Consider the following 21,130-nt stretch of genomic DNA (forward strand, 5'->3'; position numbering starts at 1 on the left):
GTAAGAGATGCAATTAAGTCTCTACGTAGAGCCTAGCCCTTTACCGGTTCTGCAGGATTCATCGAATAAGGGCCTGACGCCTGACGTTCCGCTACGTCGGGTGTCCGCTCAGCGGAGGAACTCAACAGAGCTACTCTTGGGTTACTCTGGAGCAATATAACAAGCCGACCCAAGGCCTCTCTATGTCTCTACCCGTTTGAGGTGAGAACGCAGGAGGGGACTGTGTCTACACGAAGGCTATAGAACCTTGTGAACGTGTTAGGGGTCGCCCAGCCCGCCGCTCTACAAATGTCATTCAGCGAGGCGCCACGAGCCACCGCCCAGGAGGATGCAACACTCCTCGTTGAGTGTGCTCTCAGCCTGAGGGGGCAGGGCACACCCTGAACCTGAAAGGCCAGGGTAATGGCATCAACTATCCAGTGGGCCATCCTCTGCTTGGAGACGGCATTCCCCTTCTGCCTGCCTCCATGACACACGAAGAGCTGGTCTGAGGTCCTGAAGCTTTGTGTCCGGTCAACGTAGCATCTTAGTGCTCGGACGGGACAAAGCAAAGCCAGGGCTGGGTCTGCCTCCTCCGAGGGCAGCGCTTGCAGGCTCACCACTTGGTCCCTGAAGGGAGTAGTGGGAACCTTGGGCACATAACCCGGCCGGGGCCTCAGTGTTACCTGGGAATCCGCCGGGCCGAAGTCTAGGCACGAATCGTTGACCGAAAATGCGTGCAGGTCTCCTACCCTCTTGATGGAAGCCAATGCAAGCAGGAGCAGAGTTTTCATTGAGAGAAACTTCAGCTCGACTGAATGCAAGGGCTCAAAGGGAGCCTGCTGTAGCGCTGTAAGGACTAGAGACAGGTCCCAAGAGGGTACAGAGGGGGGCCTAGTAGGATTTAACCTTCTGGCGCCCCTAAGAAACCTGGTGACCAGGTCGTGCTTCCCTACCGACCTTCCCTCTACGAGGTCATGGTTAGCGGAAATAGCAGCCACATAGACTTTAAGGGTTGAGGGGGACAGCCTACGCTCCAACCCTTGCTGCAGGAAGGAAAGCACGGCTCTGATCGGGCAACTTCGGGGGTCCTCTCCATGGGAGGAACACCAATCAACGAACAGGTTCCATTTTAGGGCGTAGGCATGTCTAGTAGACTGCGCTCGTGCCGAAGTAATAGTGTCAACTACCCCTTGGGGTAGGTCACTTAGAACCTCCGCGTCCCGTCCAGGGACCAGACATGTAGTTTCCAGAGGTCTGGACGCGGGTGCCAAAGGGTGCCCCGTCTCTGAGTCAGTAGATCCTTCCTCAGAGGAATTTGCCAGGGAGGGGCTGTCGCGAGGAGCACAAGTTCGGGGAACCAGGTCCGGGTGGGCCAATAGGGGGCTACCAGAAGGACCTGCTCCTCGTCCTCCCTGATCTTGCACAGTGTCTGTGCAAGAAGGCTCACTGGGGGAAACGCATATTTGCGAAGGCCCCGCGGCCAGCTGCAAGCCAGCGCATCCGTGCCGAGTGTTCCTTCGGTCAGGGAGAAGAATAGCCGGCAGTGGGACGTCTGCTGGGAGGCGAACAGGTCTACCTGAGCCTCGCCGAAACGTCTCCAAATCAGCTGGACCGACTGGGGGTGGAGTCTCCACTCTCCGGGAAGCGCAGCTCGTGAGAGCTCGTCGGCCGCACGGTTGAGCGACCCGGGAATGTGAATGGCACGAAGCGACCTCAGATGCTTCTGACTCCACAAGAGGAGATGACGGGCGAGTTGCGACATGCGACGGGAGCGTAGACCACCTTGTCGGTTGATGTACGCAACGGTCGCAATGTTGTCCGTGCGGACCAACACGTGCTTGCCCCGTAGGTGCCCCTTGAGTCGGAGCAGGGCGAGACGTACTGCAAGCAACTCGAGGCAGTTGATGTGCCAAGTTAGCTGGGGGCCCGTCCAAACCCCTGAAACTGCCTGTCCGTCGTACGTGGCTCCCCAACCGGTGGTGGAGGCATCTGTGTATACCACAGCATGCCTGGAGACCTGTTCCAAGGGTACTCCTGCCCGTAGGAACGAGGGGTCTGACCACGGGCTGAAGGTGTGGCGGCAGGCCGGTGTCACTTGAACCCGGTAAGAGCCGCGTAGCCACGCTCTCCTCGGGACTCGGCCATGAAGCCAGTGTTGAAGCGGTCTCATATGGAGCAGCCCTAGCGGAGTAACCGCTGCTGCTGCCGCCATATGCCCCAGGAGCCTCTGAAATAGTTTCAGTGGGACCGCTGTCCTGCTCTTGAACATATTCAGGCAGTTCAACACAGACTGAGCACGTTCCTGCGTGAGGCGTGCTGTCTGAGTGACCGAGTCCAGTTCCATACCGAGAAAAGAGATCCTCTGAGTTGGAGTGAGTTTGCTCTTTTCCCAGTTGACCCGAAGACCCAACCGGCTGAGGTGTGTGAGCACCAAGTCCCTGTGTTCGCACAATTGGTCCCGAGACTGTGCTAGAATGAGCCAGTCGTCGAGGTAATTGAGAATGCGAACGCCCTGTTCTCTGAGGGGAACGAGGGCCGCCTCCGCGACTTTCGTGAAGACACGGGGGGAGAGGGACAGCCCGAAGGGCAGGACTGTGTACTGATATGCTCTGCCTTCGAACGCGAACCGCAGAAAAGGTCTGTGGCGTGGAAGGATAGACACATGAAAGTACGCGTCCTTCAGGTCGATCGCTGCAAACCAATCTTGGGGACGGACACATCTGAAGATGTGCTTCTGTGTGAGCATCTTGAACGGTAGCCTGTGAAGGGCCCGGTTCAAGACGCGCAGATCCAAGATCGGCCGAAGCCCGCCGCTTTTCTTGGGTACTATGAAGTACGGGCTGTAGAAGCCCGACCTCATATCGGCTGGAGGGACCGGCTGAATTGCTTCCTTCGCCAGCAAGGTTGCAATTTCTGCACGCAAGATGGAAGCATCTGCGGCCCTGACTGAGGTGAAATGGACACCTCTGAATTTGGGAGGGCGCCGGGCGAACTGAATCGCATAGCCGAGTCTGACGGTCCGAAGGAGCCAGCAAGATGGGCTGGGAAGCTCTTTCCAGGCTCCCAGATAATGAGCAAGTGGCACCAGGGGGACCACCGACGTACCCGCGGGGGAGCAGCGATAGGGGGCGCAGGGACCCCGCCCGGGCGTCTCGTAGCCGGTCCGAAGCGGGACCACAGCGTCTGTATGTAGTGTGTGCGAGACGCTTACCTGCGCAGGAGCCGATGGTGCGTGAGTAGTCCGTCTTGCCGTGCTCTCGAACCGCCCATCGTTGCTCACTGGCGAGGGGGGGGGACGGGTGAGGCGCTGGGGTGACCCGCGCACTCCCCGTGGGCCCCCGAAGGGACCCAGAGATAGAGAAATCTGCTCTTTTGTCGAGAATTTGGGTACCACCGACCTGACGGTCGGCGGCGGGAAAAAAAAAAACAAACAAAAGATTCTCCGCCCGGCCCTCCTCCGGGGGAGGGAGTGGTGCGATCACCATCTCCCGAAGAGCAGCATCCTCCATCTCTGGGTCGCCCGTCTCAGGGTCTCTTGTTCTTGCGCTTCCCAGTGGTCTTTTTGGGAGCCTGGACGGGCTGGGCGGCGGCTCGACGACCGGCTCCACGGCGCCGTTGTGAAGGCTGCTGCGGTGGCTGCTGTGGAGCGGAGGCGGAAGCCGAGGGCCGCCCTCGGCGACGAGCAGACTGAGGTGCCGCCGGCGGCCGGGTGGAGGCAGCAGCTGCACGCCGGGGCAAGATGTGACTGATGGCCTCAGTCTGCTTCTTGGCAGCGGAGAACTGCTGGGCAAAGCTCTCCACTGCGTCGCCGAAGAGGCCGGTCTGGGACACCGGGGCGTCGAGGAACCTGGTCTTCTCAGAGTCCCTCATGTCTGCCAGACACAGCCAGAGATGGCGTTCCTGGACCACCATGGTGGACATGGCACGACCCAGAGACCGCGCGGTCACCTTCGTCGCACGTAGCGCGAGGTCCGTGGCGATACGGAGTTCACGGAGAACTTCCGGGTCGTGACCACCCTCGTACAGGTCCTTCAGTGCCTGAGCCTGATACACCTGTAGCAACGCCATAGCGTGCAAGGCGGAGGCAGCGGAGCCACAGGCCGTATAGGCACTACCGATCAGTGCCGACGAGTGCCTACAGGCCCGGGACGGGAGTGACGGGTTATCGCCCCGCCAAGTGGAAGCGGCGCCCGGACACAGTTGCATCGCGACCGCACGCTCCACCGGCGGGACGCCCGTATATCCCCGCGCTGCTCCGCCATCAAGGGTGGTGAGGGAGGAGGTCCCACTCGAACGGTTTCGGGCAGTGAAAGGTGCCCTCCACGTCGAAGTGAGTTCCTCATGCACTTCCGGGAAGAAAGGCACTGGGGTGGGACGCTGAGAACCAGCGCGAGCCACCCCGAGATACCAATCATCCAGCCGGGAGGGCTCGGGACGTGATGGAGGATTCCATTCAAGCCCTACCCTCTCGGCGGCCCGGGCAAGCATAGCCATCATTTCTGGGTCGGTATCCGGCACTGCTGACCGCCCAGCGGACGACAGCGTGCTTTCCTCCTCCCCGGAGAAATCCGGCTCTCCCTCCGATGCCGCGACCGACATCTGTTCGTCGGGGGGAGCCCCGAAAGTAACGGGCGGTGCCCCCAGGGGAGAGCCCGCCCGCTCTCTCGGAAGCTCCACTGGCAGCGGAGCGTCGGCGGAAGGGGGAACCCCCGGCGGGGAATTCCTCACCGTCACCGACAGACCGGCCAGCCCCCTGCTTCCAGACGTCACGCCCGCCCGGCGTTTGCCGGGAGGAACGTTCGATCTGGGCAGCGGGACTGGAACCCCGCCCCTTTGCAGGAAGCGGAGTCTGGTTCGCAGCTCCGCGATAGTCATTCTCCCGCAGTGCGGGCATGACTCATCCACGAACGCTGCCTCAGCGTGTTGAGTGCCCAGACACGTGAGGCAGTGATCGTGGCCATCGCCCGGCGCCAGGTAACGGCCGCATCCAGAAACACACGGGGAAAAAGGCATGATGTAATCGCCTCGTCTTTATAAAGACGTTCACCCGCTTGAAATTTGCTCTTTTAGAGAAATTCACTCTTTTAGTGCTGAAGCGCACAGGGGAGATGGCCGCAGCAACACAGAAGGTGGGTGGAGCTGTGTGCTCCACTCGACACGGAAGACCACCGCCGCTGAAGCGCCGTGCCACCAACACAAAAGAAGAGACTTGCTGAAGAGGACTGCTTTGATGACTCGTCTGCATAGACTGGTCCAGCTCCAAAGCGAAAGCTTGATGATGCATGCACCTGCTGCGCATTATATGCTCACGCTGTGATCAGCCGCAGCTGGCTGCAATCATGCATGCCAATATTCATTGGCTCGTTTGTACACACATGAAGTGGATTGGTCTCTCTAGGCGAGATCCCAATTCGTCGGTCTATCGACGAGACGTCGAAGGAACCGACTGAAAGGGAACTAATGATCCTTTTCCTTGCAGATTCGAAGATGGGAAGATTCCAGGAACGATCGTCGGAGGAAACTCAACAGGCTTACGGTACAGACACCCACCGCTGACTGGGAAGGCAGACTGACGGCACACACACCGCTGGAGACTGGAGCTGGACAGACTTGGACAAGACAGAGTACAGGTAAGTAGTAACAGGTAAGTTCGTTAGTGTAACTCGCAGAGAGAAGCACTAGGAGTCCGCTTTCATGCATACGAGCCCGGACACTGAGCGGTGTGTGGAGAGAGTTTTTAAAGGGGTGTGGTGATTGGGTGCAGGTGCGTGTGATTTAGAACTCAGGTGATTGTGATCTTTGTGTGACTGTGGATGCAGAACCTGGCCAATCCGTGACAACGATTCCTGTGTTTGCATTTTATTGTGATGTTCAAGTTTAAAATCAAACGATTTAAGCGTAGGAAGGGAAAGAAACTGCGCACTGTTTGCGTGCAGCACACACATCTGACACAGTCTGTGTCAGTTCTACACTGCAAAAAATGCTTTTCTAGCTTAGATTTGTTGTCTTGTTTCCAGCCAAAATATCTAAAAATTCTTAAATCAAGAAGGATTTTCTAGAAGAGTAAAAATTATAGTCTTGTTTTCAGAAAAAAAAAATTTAAATTAAGTACATTTTTGCTTGAAACAAGCAAAATTATCTGCCAATGGGGTGAGAAAAATAATCTTGTTTTCTGTTTGAAATAAGATTTTTTTTCTTACCCCATTGGCAATTTTTTTGGCTTGTTCTAAGCAAAAACTCACTTCATTTTGAGTTGTTTTTTCTGAAAACAAGAAAGTAATTTTTACTCTTCTAGAAAATCCTTCTTGATTTAAGAATTTTTAGATATTTTGGCTGGAATCAAGACAACAAATCTAAGCTAGAAAAGCATTTTTTGCAGTGTAGAACCGTTCTGTGCATTTCCACTACAGAAAAGGTTGTTTCGGGCTGGATCTGACTTCTCTTTAACATTTACTGCCCAATATGCACAAAAATACGACAGTATATTATCATAAACACAGCCATTTTTTGCCTTAAGTCAAAGTAAACATGAAAAAAGAAAACGCATGTGTAACAGTATTTATAGATCCGTGTGCGTTCAGCATTAAAGAGACGGCAGCCTAACAAACATGCTGCCTGTCACTTATGTTAATGCAAGAACAAAAAATCATTCACTGATCTTGGCTAAATATATTTCACAACTTTCATGAGAATTTAATCTATATTTTATTTGCGAAAAGAAAACTATGCACTTTTTTAAACTTTTGATGTAAATTTCTGTACCTGCAATTTGTTCAGTTTTTTCATTGGTTCAGTATTTATTTATGCTATTGCTTATTTATTAGCTTGTTCTTATTTTATGACTGACTGTTTACTTGACTTCACCAATTTAATGTTTGAAATTTATATTAATCTGGTTGTTTTTGCTGTGGTATTATGAGTTCCTCTTAGGCCTAAGTGTTCTGTAGGCTTCTGATTTTTGCTTATGTTATTCAGCTGCAACAGAAAGTAAAAACAGAATAAAAATGTTTGACCTAATTTTTTATTGCCTTTTATATATTATTGACATTGAAACTAGGAATTGTTAAGAATCGGACTCGAAAAATGTTTCAGTCATTGTCTCTATCCATGACACTCTCTTGATCTTACCCTGCCGTACAGCACAGCGCCTTCACCCTCCCCAGTACTCATGACGGTGGCCAGCTGCTGGCGGCTGAGAGCCGTGTGCATGGCCGTGTCTCCATCCTCATCCTCTGCGTTGACGTCTGCCCCCTCCGTCACCAGCAGGGCCACTAGAGCCACGTGACCCTGAGTCACAGCCAGCTGCAGCGGCGTCTGATTGCGATTGTTGCGGATGTTGATGTCACAGCGACCCTTAAAGTGAAAGAGGGCAGAATTAGGGCAGGTTACAAATACACTAGCGGGCAAAAGTTGGACACACTGAATTAAGCATAAATGAGACCCTGGACCACAAAACCAGTCATAAGGGTAATTTTTTAAAATTGATATTTATACATCATCTGAATAAATAAGATTTCCATTGATGTATGGTTTGTTAGGATAGAACAATATTTGGCTGAGATACAACTATTTGAAAATCTGGAATCTGAGGGTGCAAAAAATCTAAATATTGAGAAAATCGCCTTTAAAGTTATCCAAATTAAGTTCTTAGCAATGGATATTACTAACTAATGAAGTTTTGATATATTTATGGTACAAAATATCTTCATGGAACATAATCTGATTTTTGGCATAAAAGAAAAATCAATCATTTCGATCCATACAATGTATTGTTGGCTATTGTATACCAATGCTACTTATGACTGGTTTTGTGGTCCAGGGTCACAAATATGCTTTGATTTAAAGGTGTATGTTTGTATTTTTGTAGGCAAAAATAAAATGAATTATATTTGTGTTATTGCAGTCATCTTCTACATCCAGAAAAATCACAGTATTGTTCAGTCACACTGTTCAAAATTGCCTGGGACCACTTTTTCTGCTTTAAGTACCTACAAAACATTCCAACACAATAAAAACAAACCCAGCAGCCACTAGATGGAAGCAAACTCAGTTCATCAAACTTTGTATTATACACACTAAACACATGCAACACACAGGACAAATAGTAAAGGTATGACTCAATTTAGAGGTTATAAAAAAAGTTATAAATAAAGCTTTACCAAACACCACACAGTGACTGAAAACACACCATTAACACAAAAATAAATTTCTGTAATGAAAATAGTGTTTATATGTACAGTATATACTGAGAGTTTATTGGGCAAAAGCACTGGGGGTTTAAAAGCAGAAATATTTTGTTAATTAATATTCAATAACGAAAAGTGCAGTTGTTTAAATGATCCTTTTCAGGACTACTTTTCCAATAAATGTAATTCATGTGGTAGAGTTTACCCCAATGCGAACAGTGCTTTATGATCAGATCACATTACACTCATGCTAACTTGTAATTTCCAAATTTGTGCAATTCTGTAATTCGTTGTACACTTTCCTCTTTGACTTCCATTGTATGTGTATTACTGTATAAGTATTTTTCCCATGTTTTCAGCAGACATTATTTTTGGAGATAAATCCGAGGTAAATCTCACACACCTCTTTGAGGAGAATCTCAGCTACATCCCGGTGGTTGTTCAAGGAGGCCAGATGCAGAGCAGAGAAACCATCTTCCTTCTTAACGTCAGCCAGCTGTCGTGCTCGAGCCAAGATCATCTCTGTCGCTCTGAAACACAAACACAAACAAATACAAAGATGTTCAGCCCTGTATGACACCCACACTGTGAGAAATGGAAATCCAGTACTATTAGGTCTCACTTAATACTTGGATTTTAGAAACTTAGGCCTCACATTTTACATTTGAATCTGTTTTCCTACACTCTCAGAAAGAAAGCTGTCACTGGGACAGAGCTTTCAAGCTTTTTTTTTTCTAAAGGTAAACACTTGGAAACACAAGGACTGCATTGTGATTGTTGATTTTATAGTGACTGTACATTATGTTTCTCATTAAACAGCTGCTCATTTACCAAATAAATAAATAAGCAGACATGAACGAATGATTGATTGTAAATGATTTCATTATGTGAAGAGAAAGAGTGACAGGAGAAACATGAAACTGGAACAGTTACTTAGGAAATCCGGCAGTCAGCTGCAGTTTAGCGTCATTACACAAAAATATCTGACCCACTGAACACCAAGACTGACCAATCCTCCAGAGGTCAGAAAAGCAGCTCGTCCTGTGAGTGTTTGTGAGGTAGATTAGCTGTGTTTTGAAGTGTGTGCAGTGGTTTAAACTGATGTCAAACAGGATTCAGCAGCTCTGCATTAGAGCAGATTACACCTCCACCCTCTGCGTGTGTGTTTGTGTATGGAAGCGCATCTGCTCCCAGTTGTGAGTCAATCTAATTGGCTGTCACCAATCCGCTCTTAGTGCTGACCTTGATTCCTAACAAAACACACACAAAAACTCTGGGGCTGGGAATTAAGAAATGGTTCTATTTACAAATAAAATAGATTAGAATGACATTTTGTCAATGCAGAAGTAAAATAATGCAGTTGTGAGTTCACAGACTCAACTAAACACTGAGAAAAGTCCATAAAAATAGGTCCCAATGAACCATGTAAACATGAAGAACTTTCCATGTTGGATGTTCAAAGGTGTTTTACATGTATTTTGAATTATGCATGGCATTGTATTGTATTGTAGGGTTCAAAGTCCAAAGATGAGAATTATTCATAAATCTGCTGCTGTCAGCAAAAAGTAGGACTGAGGTCTTCATGCGAGTTTATGCCAAAATAAAAGGCAACATTCATAAATGTTAGTATTGCAATTTTACTGTTGTTCTAAACAAATAAAAAAGACAAAACAAATATTTATTTGTACATTAAAAACACATGCCTGATTCAAGAAAGGGGTCTTAAAAATGGCCAAAGAATATTATTTTACTAAGTTAAATTGTGTTTTGTTGGTAGGCTATAATGTCTACTAGAATGTTAAAAATGTTCAGTGTTAAATATTTGGGGTTTTTTCTTTGAAAAGCAAGACAAAACTGTAAAAAGCAAATATTGGCTATTTAATGTATGCAAAGGTGAAAAAGATTGGCAAAATACATGGGGGAGAAATACAAAAAAAAAAACGTGTTTGGTAATCTGCCTTCGGCCCAGTGTGTAATTTTGTTCGGCTTCGGCCAAGAATTTTTATTTCGGTGCATCCCTATTGTATTGTATTTTAGAGTTGAAGGATATGTCCAAAAGATGAATGGTTCTTACAAGCTGGATCTTTTCACAAAGGATGGTCTAATTCATTGAGCTGCACTGACTCACCAAATCACTCAAGGCACTTATTAAATGAACATCTGACTCACTTTTGGCTCAAAGTGATCTGAAATGTGTCACTGCGTACTTGGTGAGACTTAAATCAGTTTAATAACTGATATATATTATGACTGTAGGCCAGTAAGCCATTGTTCTAAAAATACGGAGGTGTGTTCGTGTGAGGTTAAGCTGAACCTGACTGTGTTTGGGAAATAAAACGTGCGTGTGTGTGTAAGTGTGGGACCAGAATAACAAGTCTCACTGTTGACATCCTAGAGCTCATCAGCAAGACCATACAACACCCATGTTTATCTAATGCCATCTAATCTAAACAATGTGTGACATGTTTACATAAAGCTAATTATAAAACTTCAGGCATTTAGAAATCATTTAGAAAACATTGTTACTGTTACAAGGGCGTGTCCAAAGCTGTCAGTTTTAGCTCACTTCTATTTCCGGACAATTATGTCTCCAAAGTGTAAGTAAACCCACACATCTCACACAGCTCCACAGAAGAACATGTCTTGATATTGTCTCTTGGTCTCAAGTGTATGCTAGAACTAATTGTGCAATTTTTCCTGTGTTTAGTTCTTCTTGATCTCTTTGTTTTATTAGATCTGTTGTGATAAAACTTCTTTTAGCCTCATACTGTCGTGAATGAGCTGATCTTTTGAACAAAAATTTTATTACTGAACCATCAATTCAGTCAGTGATTTTAGTGTACCACAGAAGAGAAATGTTTCACAGCACACTGATTATTGACTGACCTATGAAGAGTAACTGATAATCCTGACAGCAAAATGTATTTCCATAAGGTGTGTAAGAGAGAGAGAGAGTTTGTTTACAGGAGAGGTTGATTTCCAAATGAATCCGTTTTATTGTCATTCCATCTATGCACAAGTGTAGAGTGAAATGCGGTTCCCCTTCAGTCGTTTCACTACGACGTTACATATGGGAACTCGCTTGAGGGTCCAATCATCTCTGAGCCTTATTCAAAAGGCCACTGAAAATTGGCGAGTGGCATTTGCATGCCAAGCAACTACCCGGTACATACGGGTATATAAGATGGCGGCATGCAGCCAGTCATTCAGATTTTTGTTTCAGAGCCTTCATGCTCGAGCCGCTACAAAAAAAAAAGAAGGCGTTCCTGCAAGTTTGCTCTCCCGCTGGAGGGGTTCCGATCGAAAAGAGCAAATACCTAAAAGAGTGTTTTGCCAGCCACCAGCGGGATCCTGCGGGCGGCCGTTTTCACGGCCATTTAAGCCTCCTGCACTCCAGCGAGCAAGCCCCATTGAGTACACAGTGTGCCGCGGTTTCCTCCCTGGGCAGACCGGGACTGAAAGAGCAATTTCTCACGGCTGTGTAAAACGTTCTTTTCAGAATGGTTTTCCAGCCGTGCGCTGCTGGATATGGTAGTTTCCTTACCTCTGAGGACGGACATGAACACTGCCTCGCATGCCTGGGCCGAGAGCATGCTGAGGCAGCGTTCACGGACGGTTTGTGCGCTCACTGTGAACGCATGACCATGGTCACGCTGAAGAACCGCCGCTCCTTTGCTAGGCGGCTCCCCTCGTTGCCCCGCGGCTCGTCGTTAAGCCGCCAATGCTTTTCAGCCGCCGTGGCGAGGCACGAGGGGGACTTACAAGTCACCGTGCAGAACGTGCCGCCGGCTCCCAAAGCCCCGCGACCTTCTCCACCCCAGCGTGGCCCCGTTGAGTGGCCAGAGCAGTACGCTTCCCCACAGCCTGGGCTGAGCGTCTCCTTTGGCGCTCCACAAGAGGAAGAGATGTCTGTCGCAGCATCAGAGGGAGAGTCTGATGGTGAAGCAGACATCTCGGCGGGCCAGCACCCCACTGTGGTCGCTGCCCCGTCTGACATGGACGCTGAACTCTCAGCTATGCTCCTCCGAGCCGCCAGGGGGATTGGCCTGTTCCATTCTTTCCGGAGGTGCATGAGGAGCTGATTAAAACATGGCGGGCCCCTTTTTCATCTCGCCCGCGCTCCGGTTCCTCCTCCCTCGCCACCATCGATGGCGGGGCAGCCCGGGAATACGAGTCAGTTCCCCAGGTTAAGCGCGCTGTTGCGGTGCATTTATGCCAGCGTGGCACTGCCAACTGGCGGGACCGGCCGCATCTACCCTCCGGGCGACGAAGGTCACGGCACGGTCTCTTGGTCAAGTGATGTCCACGGCCGTGGTCCAGGAGCAACATCTATGGCTCAATCTGGCGCAGATGGCAGATGCCGACAAAGCCCGCTTTCTTGACGCTCCCATCTCCCAGAGTGGCCTATTCGGCGACACTGTCGAGGACTTTGCCCAGACGTTCATCCTTCTGGGTTCAGTCCCCTTCCCCTCCCCCCCCCAGGCTGCCCCACCGTGGTCAGTCGGTCAACGTTCCCTTGATACCCCTGGCGACTCGGCTGGGAGCCTGGCTTCAGCTTCCCAGCCCCTCGCAGTGGTTGACACGGACGGTACGTCTCGGCTATGCGATTCAGCTCGCCAGGCGTCCGCCCAGGTACAGAGGCTACTGTCCTGTTCACTACTGTCCATTCGGACACGCATGCCGCTGTCCTGCGTGCGGAGGTCGCAGTCCTACTGGCGAAGGATGCGATCGAGCCTGTCCCTCCAGCCGAGATGAAGTCAGGGTTCTACAGTCCCTACTTCATCGTGCCCAAAAAGAGTGGTGGGTTAAGACCCATCCTGGATCTCAGAGCCCTGAATCGGTCCCTTCTCAGGCTGCCGTTCAAGATGCTCACAACGAAGCGCATGTTAACATGCATTCGTTCCCAGGATTGGTTTGCAACCATCGACCTGAAGGATGCATACTTTCACGTCTCGATCCTTCCTCGTCACAGACCCTTTCTACGGTTTGCCTTTGAAGGTCGAGCATATCAGTACAAAGTGCTTCCATTTGATCTGTCCCTCTCTCCCCGCATCTTCACGAAAGTCGCAGAGGCAGCCCTGACCCCTCTTTGGCAGTCGGGCTTTCGCATCCTCAACTATCTCGACGACTGGCTTCTCATAGCTCACTCGCGAGACCTGTTATGCGAACAGAGGGACCTGGTGCTTCAGCACCTCAGCCATCTGGGCCTTCAGGTCAACCGAGAGAAGAGCAAACTCTCCCCAGTGCAGAGGATCTCTTTTCTTGGTGTGGAGCTGGACTCGATCAATTTGACAGCCCGCCTCACCAACGAGCGCGGGCAGTCAGTGCTGAAGTGTCTGGACTTTTTCACACACAAGACAGCGGTCCCTCTCAAAACATTTCAGAGGCTCCTGGGGCATATGGCAGCTGCGGCCGCGGTTACGCCGCTGGGCTTGCTTCATATGAGACCACTTCAGCGCTGGTTACATGATCGAGTCCCGAGACGGGCATGGCACCGTGGCACACTCCGGATTGGCGTTTCCCCGCAGTGTCGCTGCCTATTCAAAACGACAGCACAGCGACTGTGGCGTATATCAATCGCCAGGGCGGTCTCCGCTCTCCTCGCATGTCACAAGTCGCCCGCCGTCTGCTCCTTTGGAGTCAAACGTGGCAGAAATCGCTACGTGCCGTTCACATTCCAGGAGAACTCAACCGTGCAGCGGATCAGCTCTCACGGCAGTCCACCCACCCTGGAGAATGGCGACTCCACCCCGAGACAGTCCAGCTGATTTGGAGCCATTTCGGCCAGGCTCAGATAGATCTGTTCGCCTCCCCCAAATCCTCCCACTGCCAGCTCTTTTTCTCCCTGACCGAGACTTCTCTCGGCAGAGATGCGCTGGCACACAGCTGGCCTCCGGTGCTCAAGTATGCCTTTCGCCCAGTGAGCCTCTTTGCACAGACCCTGTGCAAGATCAGGGAGGACGAGGAGAAGGTCTTGTTGGCTGCGCCACATTGGCCCACCCGGACCTGGTTCCCAGAACTCATTTCCCTCGCGGCAGCCCCTCCCTGGAAGATCCCCTTAAGGAAAGACCTTCTTTCTCAGGGGAAGGGCACAATTTGGCACCCGCGCCCCAACCTATGGAACCTGCACGTCTGGCTCCTGGACGGGATGCGTCAGACCTCGCCGGCCTTTCCCAGGCCGTGATAAATACCATCACTCAGTCCCGAGCCCCCTCTACGAGGCAGGCTTACGCACTGAGGTGGGGTCTGTTCGTTGACTGGTGTTCCTCTCGAGGAGAGGATCCACAGAGATGCACGATTGCAGTAGTGCTTTCCTTCCTGCAAGAGAAGTTGGAGCGTAGGCTGTCCCCTTCGACTCTCAAAGTGTCAGTTGCTGCCATTGCAGCGTATCACGATGCAGTAGATGAAACATCCCTAGGTAAGCACCAACTCATCGTGAGGTTCCTGCGAGGTGCAAGGAGGATTAACCCTCCCAGACCGCACCTCGTACCCACTTGGGATCTCTCCGTCGCCCTCCGCGGCCTACGGGAGGCCCTATTTGAGTCACTTGCGTCAGTTGAGCTGAAATTCCTGTCACTTAATATCAGGAGCGTCATACTATTTATTTATATATATATTATGATTTTGTAGTCATAGACTCACGCATTTGTACAAATGTAAAAAGGACATTTTATATCTGAGAAACTAATAATAATTGTTTATCGTCTTAAACATCCATTCAAGAACACAGTATTACTAATACATATTGTCTAAACATACACTCAGCGTAAACCCTCATATTACATCATTTTGTTGTAAGATACATTAATAACTAAATAAATAATATGATCTTATAGTCATAATCATAAGCATGCTTTGTGTGTATTATACAATACAAAGAAACTACGCCATATTATAACTGTTAGGCTTAAATGTTAACACTATTACCTTTATAGTGCATCATTCTTTATTGTAAAGACTATTAAAAGCATCCTGGCATCGTGAGACATTTAGATGCAGTGAAATGAAACGTACTTTATAATGTTTCACTTGCTGTAGTCAGGAATTATAGTTGGCAAAAAGTCTTAACTGGTAAAATGTGTGCACATTCTGTCACAGTAACAACTAACAAGTAGGCTAATAAAAGAAAAAAACTTACTCATGTAAATATCTCCTCTGCTGGATCGCGCTGTTTCTCACATAATGTTTATCTTCTGAAGTAAGTTTTATTCCTGACAGCCAGTCTTCTTCTAGAAAGGACTACGTAGCCCGGACGAACTTGAAAGAAACGTCTTTCTCCTTTGTTTATCGTGATGTGGGTGTCTACTTTTGGCGCGGCGCCCTCACATCGACGATTTTAATATGAAAAGCAAATAGCTCGTGGGCGTGATCTAATTATAAATATACAGCGCTCCTGACTGCACTGGCCTCCATCAAGAGGGTAGGGGACCTACAAGCCTTCTCTGTCAGCGAAACATGCCTTGAGTTCGGGCCCGGAGATTCTCACGTCATCCTGAGACCACGGCCCGGTTATGTGCCCAAGGTTCCCACCACGCCCTTCCGCGATCAGGCAGGAGGAGGCAGAACCAGCTTCTGCGCTGCTGTGCCCTGTTCGTCCTCTGTGCATATACGTAGACCGCACTCGGCACTTCAGACGCACCGAGCAGCTCTTTGTCTGCTTCGGAGGTCAGCAGAAAGGGAATGCTGTCTCCAAACAGAGGTTGGCCCATTGGGTGGTGGAAGCCATCTCCCTGTCTTATTTATATCAGGGAGAGCTATGCCCCTCAGGTGTTCGTGCCCACTCCACTAGGAGTGTTGCCTCAACCTATGCGTTGGCTCATGGTGCCTCACTAGCAGATATCTGTAGAGCTGCGGGCTGGGCAACACCTAATACCTTCGCCAGGTTCTACAACCTCAGCGTAGAGGCCATATCCTCCCGTGTCTTAACATGAAGACTTCAGGTGAGCGGGAGGACGGCTGGTGTCGGCTTACGTTACAATTTCCATCTGCTGACACGTCCGCCTGTCAGCACGTGGGGTTGTGCGTAACGCGGCGTCAGGGTCGTGGCCTGTTCCATAGGGTCTGTTCCCATATGTAACGTCTCCGTTCCCTCCTTCAGGGAACGAGGGTTACCTTCGTAACCTAGACATTTTACTGAGTCTGCAGTGCAGGACAACCACACTCTGAGAACTGCATACAGGTGACCGGCAGCAGCAGGGCTCTATCCTTGCTTTTCTGTTTAGGAGCACATGTGCTCCTAATATAAAAGATGTAGGAGCATAGTCAAAATTTCAGTAGCACCTTCTAACCAATAATCAAAAAATCTGATAAGAAAAGTAGCCTTCCCATTACGAGGTGAAATTTGACTCCTTGAAGTGATTTACAGGGGAATTGTTGTTTTTACCTTTGTAATGGCATTTTTACCAACTTTATTAAAAGCAGTGTTGGGTAAAGTTACTTTTAAAAGTAATGCATTACAACATTGAGTTACTCCTTAAAAAAGTAACTAATTACGTTACTTAGTTACTTTTTATGGAAAGTAATGTGTTACATTACTTTTGCGTTACTTTTTAAATCTGGGCAGGGCTTGCTTGTTTGTTTTTTATATAAAAGGTTCTATTTTTGGCAAATGTAAAAGCCTTTTCACACCAAAAGCCTCAGGCTTAGAGAAAAGTAAATTGACGTCTGTACAGTAGAACGCAGAAGAAAAAATGTCAACTCTTCAGCAATAAAAAAAGGAAAACAAATGTTAGATTATCTGGAGTAATTTTTGCTTATTAGTATGGATGAATTGGATCATCAAAGGTCGGCAGCAAAGACATCGGTTAATAAAATGGGATTAAATACATATAGGATATTTGTATTATTTAACATTTAATTATTGCAGGTTTGCGTTGAATGTCACAGTTTTTACTCATTTTGATACTTGATACTGTATCTGTTTTTTAGTGAGTGAGATGAATGCATGTTCACATTTATTTCTTGAACTAAAGTAACATCGCTACTTATGATTTCTCTCTACATGGGGACAGGAGAGCTTTTAATCAATACATGAGGGAAAAAGTAACTGGCGTTACTAATTTAAAAAAAGTAACTCAGATATTTTCGGCGTCAATTAAAAAGTATTGCGTTACTTTACTAGTTACTTGGAAAAAGTAATATTATTACATAACTTGCGTTACTTGTAATGTGTTACCCCCAACACTGATTAAAAGTATATCATCTTTTATGTCACATTTAAAATATATATATATATATATATATATTTTTTTTTTAAGCACTGCGGCTGATGAAACTATAATACAATGATACAAATATATTTATAAGTTAACTGCAAAACATTAAAATATATAAAAATGTTTGAATGCTTCATGGGGGGTGAACAGTCTGCTAAATTATTTTCCCACAACCTCCATTATCAAGTAACAAATCGCCCTTGTCCATTTGAATGTATTTTGTTTGTTTGTCTCTAGTCAGCATCTCAGAAACAAGTATTTCTTACTGTCAAAATTGAAATGGTGGAGCATTAAGAGGAGTACAGAGAAACGTTACGCTAAGATCAGATAAGAGCTGTTGAAGTGCAGGCCATATGGGAATAGAGTAAATATCAAATGCCAAATCGAATGAATGACTGCAGTGTCTCTCTGTCGCTCTGGGTCATGCTAATATTCACGCAGCCGTCGCCGTCAACAGTCGCGCACGCCACATATGACAACTGTCAGAACAAGACCAGACAGCTGGAAGCAGCTGCCGCTGGACACCAGTGTGTTTATACACTGCCCCGATCCTGAGAGGACATGGATCTGTCTATCACTGCCACAAGGCTTTGACGAAAGAGTAACACACTAAACATTTCACTAAACTAACACAATCAACTGCATTTGTATCACCACAAAGAGAACTGCTGATCACAATATGTTTGTGCAGTGAATTGTGGCTTAAGTTTCTGAAAACTAACTATTCAATAGTGCCCCTAAACTACTGGGTCTAAACATGATATGTGAAAAATATAGTAAATATATCTTGAGTTGCTTTGGGGGAAAAAACTGCAACTATAAATTAAACTGCAAAGTTTCATTTTGCTGCTATAAAATAACAACAATGGCATAAAATCAAATTCACTAGTATTCTCTTGAGTTCAGATCTCTTTTTGTCCATTGTAGTTTACTGCAAAAATCTTCTAGACGAGTAAAAATTCTTTTCTTGTTTTCAGAAAAAAACAAGTCAAAATGAAGTGAGTTTTTGCTTAGAACAAGCAAAATAATCTGCCAATGGGGTAAGCAAAAAAAATCTTATTTCAAACGGAAAACAAGATTATTTTTCTTACCCCACTGGCAGATTATTTTACTTGTTTCAAACAAAAACGCACTTAATTTTGACTTGTTTTTTCTGAAAACAAGACAATAATTTTTACTCGTCTAGAAAATCCTTCTTGATTTAAGAATTTTTAGATATTTTGGCTGAAAACAAGACAAAAAATCTAAGTAAGAAAATAATTTTTGCAATGTTGTGACAGGTTTTCTATTCACTCTTTATTTATTGTTATTTTTTTGAAACCTAGCCAACCTGAACATTAAAATATAACAAAATATTGTAATACAATGATTATTATTGACTACTGTTATAACATATTTGGGACCCACACATTTATGTGATTCATAAATTATTGCAGAAGCATTGCTAGGGTTGGAACAGATGAGGGCCTTAGACCCTGAAAAAAAGTACTTCTCTGATTATTTGAATGTTTGTAACAGAAACAATATCCCCTTCCACACAGCAATCCAGGTAAATTATTGTAAAATTATTAGTATGACTTAAAATATACTGTTCACACAGGCAATGGTGTTTTGGATTTTTTTATATTTTTATTTTATTTTTATTTTACTAACAATTTACAGGCGTTTAGGATTTTTAGCGGTAGGAGACCACTAACACAACAGCACCAAAATGCTGTTAAATTCTGTGATGTCAGCAGAAACATACAAATTTAATTTCTGCAAAATCCTCTCTCGCTAGTTTTAGACTCTGAATGGATTTTCTGCTGTTATGTGACAATGCTTGTAAGTTGCTGTCTTTCCACGGTTGAAACACTCATTGAGTGATTACATGTAGTGTTGATGTAGTGCATCTTTCAACATTTATCAAATGTTCATTTAATGTTTATTTCATGTTAATTAAAATGCACTCTTCCTTCGTTTGAACTGAGGAAAAGTGGGAGCCATCACCCCACTAAAGCGCTCAAAAACTGTATTTATCGTTTGAAATAATCTTCCTATTATCAAAAGTGACCTGCTCTGTCTTGTCTGTCAGCTCGCTGTCCGTGTCCTTTTTGCTCTGCAATGTTTTTCACTCTTCAAAAAAATGAACATGTGGAGCAAGAGGCTGGAAATAGACAAGATGAAGCATGATGCAAAACACCAGATGCGTTGCATCTTCAGTTTGAGGCTAAAATAAACGCTTCTTTCAGTACAATTAAACAAGGAAAATGAAATAGTAGCATATTTTTATTGGGGTGGCACTCGGGGTGGCCAATCAGATGTTTTTACAGTGACAGCAATTTCGTAATTTGTGTCAGGAATGCACATTATCATAAAAAGAACTAATTAAGTTTTTATTTATTTTTTTTATTTTTTAACAAAATACAAGTATTCTGAAAGCATCAAAAGAAATTATGCCACCTGGAGAAAAAAAACTGAAAGTCTCAGTCAGCAGCTTGGTTGGATTCCAAAACAATAACAGTAAAAGATATATGATCCATTTTAGTATGTTATACTCATAAAATGTGTTAACAAAGCCTTAAAATGAGATCATGCATAATTTATGTCACCAAGTTCACATTGAATAAATGAATTGTTGAATGTTTTTAAAGGGTTAATTTCAACGTGTATTATCTAGTAAGCGTACACCGTAACTGACATGAACAAAGTAAGTAAAGTTATTTATAATAAATATCTGCAAACCAAAATCCATTTTTAACTCAGACATAGCTCTAACCCTAAAGCGAAACCTCATAGTAATGTTTTCCAGGACCTGCAAGGATAGCGATCCAGGAACGTGTCCCACTTCTGTAAATCATGTGAAGTGTGAGTCTGCGAGTGCGTGCGAGGCAGAGGGAGGGCCGCTGTGTGACAGGCCTGTGTCCCTGTGGCTCTTCAAGTTAACTGTGTCGCCGTTACGAAAGAATCTGGGTCACAATTCTCGTGACACCGGAGGAAATGTGTACAAGCTTGTACGTATTTACCACACAACTCTGGCTGATGGCCGGCCAAATGTGCTGAATCTGACTGCCACACCCCTCAGGAAATGCCACATCCATGATGCCATGTACTATACGTTTCAAGTGCAAACTTAGTGAGGTCAAATGATGAGTTCTAGCAAAGGGTTTTAGATATCCTTAATTCTAAGACATTTCGCCATTTTTTTCCTGATTGATTTTGAATGTTTCAGTTCTGATGAAATCACCAGTCAACAGAGCGGAGTAATAACTGATTACATGTAGTCTGGATTAAGTTATCAGATTCCAAACATCAAGTATTCCATTTTTAAATGGTCATAATCAGATTACAGTTACTTTTCTATGGATTACATGATATATCATTCACACAATGACAGTAAATCATTCATGATTTATTGTTTCTGGAAGTTTGAACAAAAATGTTTCAAACTTGGAAGAGTTTGGTTGTGCAATGTCACTGTTGTTCAGATGTTTATAAATGGATGCTCATGTAATCCAGGGATTCCCAAACAATTCTGTCAGCCAAACCCCTTTGACACAAAATATTTACTTTTTTGAAGTTATTATTTTTATCATTTACAAGACATTCATATGTTCTATAATGCTCACACTGACATGCAGGTAAACAAATTAAACATTTTTATTGTGTTTGAATAATTTATTTTACTTTTTTAATTTAAGGGGACACACTGCAGGCAAAAACACTTTTCTCATGCACCTGTCAAATTTGAGATTTTGGGCTTTTTGG

The 21,130-nt window shown here is 46.2% G+C and overlaps 1 protein-coding gene across 1 annotated transcript in view; it reads right to left on the reverse strand.

The window, feature by feature from the left end:
• Positions 1-21,130, reverse strand: part of mib2 (MIB E3 ubiquitin protein ligase 2) — a 103,663-nt gene that overhangs the window by 16,735 nt on the left and 65,798 nt on the right. The window contains exons 14-15 of the mRNA XM_073818744.1: positions 8,572-8,698; positions 7,111-7,335 (exon numbers count right to left, since the gene is read on the reverse strand). Of these exons, the coding sequence (XP_073674845.1) occupies positions 7,111-7,335; positions 8,572-8,698 (352 nt within the window). The remainder of the gene's footprint in view (positions 1-7,110; positions 7,336-8,571; positions 8,699-21,130) is intronic.

Source organism: Garra rufa, chromosome 15 (assembly GCF_049309525.1).
Source record: "Garra rufa chromosome 15, GarRuf1.0, whole genome shotgun sequence".
In the NCBI taxonomy this organism is placed as follows: Eukaryota; Metazoa; Chordata; class Actinopteri; order Cypriniformes; family Cyprinidae; genus Garra; species Garra rufa.